Source organism: Monopterus albus, unplaced genomic scaffold, assembly GCF_001952655.1.
Source record: "Monopterus albus unplaced genomic scaffold, M_albus_1.0 scaffold7.1, whole genome shotgun sequence".
Classification (NCBI taxonomy): domain Eukaryota; kingdom Metazoa; phylum Chordata; class Actinopteri; order Synbranchiformes; family Synbranchidae; genus Monopterus; species Monopterus albus.
The window spans coordinates 2693498-2700772 of record NW_018127887.1 but is presented as its reverse complement, the minus strand read 5'-3'; the positions used below and the strand labels follow the sequence as shown (position 1 = coordinate 2700772).

General features: G+C 41.5%; 1 protein-coding gene across 1 annotated transcript in view; it reads left to right on the top strand.

Annotated features, from left to right (window-relative positions):
* LOC109973371 (A disintegrin and metalloproteinase with thrombospondin motifs 20) overlaps positions 1–7275 on the top strand; it is a 72232-nt gene that overhangs the window by 28851 nt on the left and 36106 nt on the right. The window contains 4 exon segments of the mRNA XM_020622905.1: positions 4103–4248; positions 4537–4718; positions 5575–5711; positions 6125–6242. Coding sequence (XP_020478561.1) covers positions 4103–4248; positions 4537–4718; positions 5575–5711; positions 6125–6242 — 583 coding nt within the window.

The following is a 7275-nucleotide window of genomic DNA, read 5'->3' as shown; positions in this document are numbered from 1 at the left end:
TAACTGTGTTATTTTGTTGTCAGAGTTTTTATTGTTCTTAGTTTCATTCATTTTATTGTCAGCTTCACTGTGGTCTTGACTGAAAGCTCCCTTAAAAGCCATTTTTGGGAAAATTGCTACACCTTCTATTTCAATACATGGAAAACCCACTGAGCTTTCCCAGATACTCTTAATTAAATGGCTTAATTGAAAGGTTAGTGTAAGTGAATAGAAATTATTTTTGATTTCCAGAACATTCCTCAGAAAAGAATGATGACCTGCTCTGGTTTCAGCCAATTAGAGTGAGATAGTGAGGTCTTGAAAAGTGAAGCCAGGGTAGAATGGAGTCTGCTGGCGGAGGCGGTGAGTGTTGGCTGGAGCTCCCTGGCAGCCTGACAGGCTTGCCGTACGATCCTGGGTGCTGGGGCTGGAGTTTGTGTTTTTATGTGTGTGCTTGTGTTTCTGCGTGTGGCTGTACATGGAATTGTGAGACTCATATCAGTGTCACTCTCAGTTAACCTCTGGATATTTGCAGGATGTTGCCACTTTGATTTGCCATCATCACAGACAAAGATCTGGGCAAACAAGAGCATTGTTGTTTTAGCAATGGCATAGTTTAATATGTGGGGTTGCCAGTGAGTGAAGCTTTCATTGCTGTAGAATGAGAAGGAGAAAGATATATTTGTGTGATTACAGTGTGGTGTCAAACATTAATGCCCCAACACTGTTTTGAAAGTCAAGTGATTGTGTGAAAGGTGATTTATGGCTAAAATGGTTGCAAACAGTTGCATATTCTACCAGATATAGGGCAATATGATCATTCATGAGGAGTCGTGCTTTTATCATCTGATAAATATAAGCTCTGAATTGTTAATCTCTATTAATTTTTAAGAAAATGTCTGCTTTTGCTTTGCTAACAACTATTTTAGCTAACTCATAACAGCTGGTTATTAACTTTGCAATTTAGTTAGCATACAGTGACACAAGAGCTTTTTGTTGAAAGCATTTGCCTTCATCGCTGCTAGTTCTTTCATGCCGGGTTGGTGTATTTCTCACCACCAGATCAAGTATTTACAACATGTAATAGTAAATGATGAATTATTGAAAATCAACAGTGGTGGTTCTTGTTGTGCCATTTTGACAGGTGACATTTTTTTGGACTGCAGTCTATTTTAATTGTGCATTGTATAGAGGATGGGGGACTTATACCCACATAGGCCATGGCCAAAGTGACCTTCTATGAAATGAAAGCCATGAGAATGATGCCACAACATGAAAGGCAATCCCTTTTGGAAATGGCTGTTTTAAAATGAAAGAGCGCAGAGGTTTTTAAACCAGTCCTCCACCTTCTCATTCTTTCAGCTGATCTATAGCTTGGGTTCAGAAATGAGGTGCTTGCTGCAACAGTTTCCTGACAATTACAGGTGCTACCTTTTAAACCAGCCAGCTGAGGAACACAGAGCAGATGCTGTTTGTTTGAATGTGACTTCACACCAAAGGGGCAGAGTTTTAGTGTGTGACTCTGTGTGTGTGTGCATTTGATGTCTATCTGCAGCATGTACAGTATTTGCAGACTGCATGCATGTAATGTGCGTATGCACATATACATGTCTTGGTAGGAGTTGGCGAGACGGTCCATGCCTTTGTGAAATTCCTAATTTGAAACACATGCTCGTCACAGCTGGACAGGTTTCTCTGACAAAACCTTCGAATGTCTCACCATGTTCCCAATTGAGTGCAAATTTTGACAATCCTTCTAGCAAAGGGTGTTCCAGTGTCCTAAATGCTTGTTTGAGCTTTGCCAAGACCACTTTTCACCTCAGAGCTTTCCAAGGGCGTATTTGTGCACTTAGAAATGAGAGGCTAATTGGAAATGAGCGTGGCCCCCCAGATGCCTCTAGACTCAATCACTCTCACACTTAACACACACAGTGCTCACATTTGCACACACACATACATCATCTCACACAGATGTTTTTTCCCTTCCACTCCCCCCATGTCCCCCTTTCTTCTTTTCACCCACATCGCCTTTCCAAGTCAAACAAAACATAAACACAGTGTGCCAGTGGGGGGAGTGGAATGCCTTAGAGGCCTTTCCACAGGCTTTGGTGCTCTCTGACAGACAGTTTGCCTTGTGTTTGACAGCTCCTTGGGTCCTACAGCCTTGTTACACTGTGGTGGTCCCTGTGTGGCCCTTGCAATTTCCCATAAATGTATAAAGGGTATAGAGGGGATGTGTTTAATATACAGTGAAGTCAGACAGGAAGAAAGATTCACTCCATGACTCAAACAAAGTCTCAATTATAAGGAAATGTTTGTGGTTTGTTTAGTCCATACCCTGCAGCTGCAAGCACCTCTGTCATTGTGCACACACTTTACACTCCATCATTAGACCCACAAGTGTGTAAAACACCAGAATAATAGGCCAGAGGAGTAAAGGCAGCGCTGCTAAATTCTCAGTACTTGTACATGTGTTTGCACTTTTTGCAGGTGTTCGCCTAAGGTAATGGCTGCTAGTTGTGAATTTATGTTAGAGCAGAAACTGATCATTGTCGAGGAGATGACTTTGATCGATATCTGCCCCGGTTTATTATTATGAAACTCATTCCATTCTGTTCTTAGTTATCAAGAGTCTTCAGAACAGCTCTTAGATTTTTTTTTTTGTTTGTTTTTTAATTTGAAGCAGGCGATTGAATCACTTCACTGGTAGTGGAATGGGCCTGTGGCCAGCTGACATGATAGCAGTTGCATTTCTCATCTAAATGGAGCTGACAATAGAAGTAACAACTTGGACATCAACCTCACAGACTAAAGTCTGAAATTTAGGGATAAAGAAACAAACTGCAAAGAGCATCCTCCTTTTCAGGATACAGTTCTAAAGCTGTGCACCCAGGTAGATACAGAGCTGAGCAGGAGAAAACAGTTCCTGAAATCAAGCCAGTAATGAACTTTGTTCCTCTTGTTATCACAACTCTAGAGTTTCCTTATCATGGTGCCAGTGCTCCCCATGCCGCTGTGCCCGGACGACGGGCTACGTACCCAGACAGACGCCGTCTTGTCCTGCATTCTTTCAGTGAATAGGACCCTCCGATATCTTAGTCACTGAGAAGGGCATTTGGTTACACAAAAAGGGAAATGAACCTGCTGTGCTTTGCTTATGAAAGCGGTGCTAGCACTTTTTGTCAAGGTTGGTAAGTGGGTACATACTGTTTGCTACCAGGTGCCTTATTCTCTGTCACACTCAATGTACTGTATAAAAAAAAACTGTATTATGGAAATTTGTGCTTCCAGTCCAAGACTAAGAAAATTTAGCCTGGACTTTCTCCAGTGTCAGCTCAGTTACTACATTCACAGCAAATGGTTTTCATTTTCATATACTGTCTGACTGTAGCTGAACAAATTTTGTGTTGAATGTTTAACAGTGATTGTTGATTAGCTGAATCAGGCTTGTATACCCTTTATGTGAAACTGAGCCTGTGTCAAAAATGAAGATTTTGCAGAAACAGCTTTGCATACTGAAAAGTACTGCAACTACCGTTGTTTCATAAAATTATTTCTGCAACCTGCTGTACATTTCCACATTGCATTTCTGAAATTAAACATTTTTATTCTCATTATCCCTAACTAGTTTAAGGATTGACTAGAAGACAAAAGACAGGGAGTTTTGTTAGGACCAGAGCAGAAACGGTTAGCTCCCCTCTAAAGGAACACCTCCACACCCCTAAATGTGACCAATTTTAAAAACCTGTGGTAACATATACTGTACATATAAAATGTCAGTTTGAAGTTTTTCTCACTGACATTTGTCTTTTCCTGTCTTCCTCTTTCTCTATTTCTGTCTGTGTCCTCATCCCTCTCTCACACTTCCTACTCTCTTTGGACAGCTGGAGGAGTTGGATGCTTTCCCTGAGGCTAAACAATAGCTGAATTAGGATTTCTTTTAAAATACAAGCTTGAGAACTAAACAGAGGATTAAGAAGGCAAAGAGGAACACCACTCCCAGCTGTGCGTGCACTGATTCTGCAGTAGAGAGCTACACCGGCCATGTTTGTCTTTATGGCTACAGAAGTCACAGTCATTGTTTTTACAGGATCTGTGTGTGTCTGTATGTATTCACATGCAGTATTGCAGGCATGGGATGTGTGTAAACAAGGAGTTGGACCTGCAGCCCATCCATGGGGAGTGGAGTCCTTGGGGACCCTACAGTGTTTGCTCCAGGTCTTGTGGTGGAGGCACGCGGAGCACCACCAGAGACTGCAACAAGCCTGAGTAAGAAAAAATCAGACTGTAACTATGTATATCGACACTGAACCAGTATGAGCAGTAGTAAAAAAAAAAAAAAAAGCTACCAGACATGAATAAGAGTTATAAACAAGCTGAAGTGAATGACAAGCTAACCAGCCTGTGTGTCAAATTCAGTGAGTCTCAGCCTGGCTTTAAGCAACAGGTCAGAACAAATAATGTTAATTTGAAGTCTCAAAGCATCAGTCAAACAAGAGCAAACATGACCTTTAAATTGAAAGTATAGTGCTGTTGTGATTGTTTCTCTTACTCTAGGCCCAGGAATGGTGGTAAATTTTGTGTGGGTCGCAGGATGAAGTTTCGCTCCTGCAACACTGAGCCATGTCCGCGAGGACGGAAAGATTTCCGCGAAGAGCAGTGCTCTCAGTTTGATGGCAAGCACTTCAACATCAACGGTCTACCTCCCACTGTCCGCTGGGTCCCTAAGTACAGCGGCAGTGAGTACAGCAGTGTAATCCTAAAGCATGTAATTTGGATGTCCTGTGGTAACTTGAGCTGCAACATCAAAGATGGATACAATTTACATCCAACTATACAGTGTAGTTTGAAGCCAATGATACGTTATGCTACATGTCTGCATTTTGAAATTAGTTTTTGTCTTCACCTGGTTATTCACTTTTTGTATGATTACTTGGGTCTGTGTAAACTTGTTATGCAGCAAGTAAGTCCACATTATGTGTAGGAGATATGAGGAGACATGCAAAATTGTGTTGTCTTTGTACCTACTGTCATTTTAATACATGACGTAAGAAGAAAATTCTTCATGAATGGGTGGATTGAAGAGTAGTACACATCTGTGTGCATATGTTTCCTTTGTCACCCTTTGCATACCCATGATAAGAGGTGCCCTTTGTTGACACTAAGCAACAGCAACATTAAAGCAGCACGCAGCCCTTCCATGTGAACCTCCTGGCAGCTTTCCCTCTTGCAGCCGTAACTCATTCCATGACGGGATGGCCTTCCCGGTTACATGAGATTACCATCTGGCAGAGACCACCATGTCTAAGTTACTTCAAGTGATTCATTCATCTAATTGATGCTATATAAGCAAACAGGCCAAGCCCTGAAGCAGTACGCTGTCAGAAACAAAGAGGTTTTTCCCAACAACTGATACAGCTTTGGCAATTCTAGCAAGATTTTGCTGAACTTTGAAAAAGAAGCTGTTTTGCATTAAAGAGCCAGAATGTGAGCTGTTATGTCTTATTTCATCAGCATCTCTAGGCTTTCTCCTTTGTTATTTTTTTAGGACTATAGTTAACTTTTTTCCGTAACTTGTTTTCTTTCTCCATCCAGTACTAATGAAGGATCGCTGTAAGCTCTTCTGCCGTGTTGCTGGGACTATGGCGTACTATCAGCTGAAAGACCGCGTCATCGACGGCACACCGTGTGGGCCAGACACTTACGACATCTGTGTTCAAGGCCTCTGCAGGGTACAGCTGTCTGTTTGCACACTTTGTAATGAATTTATGCCCATACACATGTATCAACATAACTTTCAGCCTTAACTTATTCTCATGTTACTGTATATAGTGCTAGATATGTGTATCTGTGTCAAAACTAACTTTTGGCTGTTGGACAAATACAAACCTAGTGCTCTTAGTCTACTCACCATTTTACATGATTCAGTTTGTAATTGATGGAGAGGGTGAAGCTTTAGTTTTCAGCGAAGCGTTTGTAGGTCACAATCAGAAACACTCGCTCCTGCCAACTACACGATGGTCAGGTGAAAACGGGCTGACAAATGTATCATTCAAAACATTCAAATCAATAATTTTACACACATTATATCATATTACATCACTCTAAATCACACTTTGTCTTCCCTTCATCTGTGCCTCTTCAGCAAGCAGGTTGTGACCATGTACTTAACTCAAAGGCCAGGAATGACAAGTGCGGAGTGTGTGGTGGGGATAACTCGTCATGTAAAACCCTAGCAGGGACTTTCAACGATGCTCAGTATGGTAGGTCCCACTGCTCAGATTACATGTATGGTACACTAACAGCAGAATGTTCAGGAAAGGGTGTTGCTATTAACCATACTGTATGTCAGCAGCTTCTGCAGATAAGCTATGATAAATGTCATACACAGTAAACATAGAAGAGCTAATAAAGATGTCAGTTTCACATGGATGCAATGCTGACATGCTATATGCTCATATTAGTCACTGATGTTACATCTGGTTGTGTGTAAACATATTAAGCCTAATTTTTAGAAACTATGTGCCTCAGCCAAATTTGATAAAACACAGAACACTGATTTTCTTTAAAGCTTTAGGAGCTGATTAAAACAACAAACTCACTCTGTCAGGTCATTCAGTATCAAGCACAACCCTGACGTCATCCGTTTCAACTGTTTTAATGCGATGCTTCATTGTGGGCCAAATGCTGATTGCATCCAGTCCTTTTTAAATCTGGCCAGTGAAACAGCAGAAGCATTAGCATAAAGGTCTGGGTGTGGCTTTAGTGCCTTTCTTTCTGCAGTCTTTTGGCCCCAGCATTTGAACATATCCTTTAAGGGTTTTTATATGTTAATGGTCTTTTCAGTCCATATCCTTTATAACGATCCATTCAAGTCATGCAGCTGTCCAGCCCCTGTTGCTGTCACGTTTATTGCTTATAGATTAAGATAGAAAAAAGTAAACACGAGATGTTTTTGCTTGTTTTTATGTGTTGTAGGTGAACTGGGAATGCAAATGACCACTGGCTGCAACAGTTTACCCTTGTCTAATGTGTAGTATTGTAGAGTGGGAGACAGCTCATGCAGCATCTGGGACACCGCATGACAAGGTCCCAAATAAAAGGCTGGTATATCAGAGTGAGGATGAATGGTTCCAGGCTCACTTTCATTCCTGGGTACATACAGTACATTAACACTTGTTGTTAGTAGAATAGTGAAGTCTTTCTCCAGCACGTTACTGGTCTTGTACTGTCTGTAGGTCAAGTCGTGAAAGGCAGCAAGCTCTGGCGGGGGGGCCCCCCGCACAATCTTTCGTA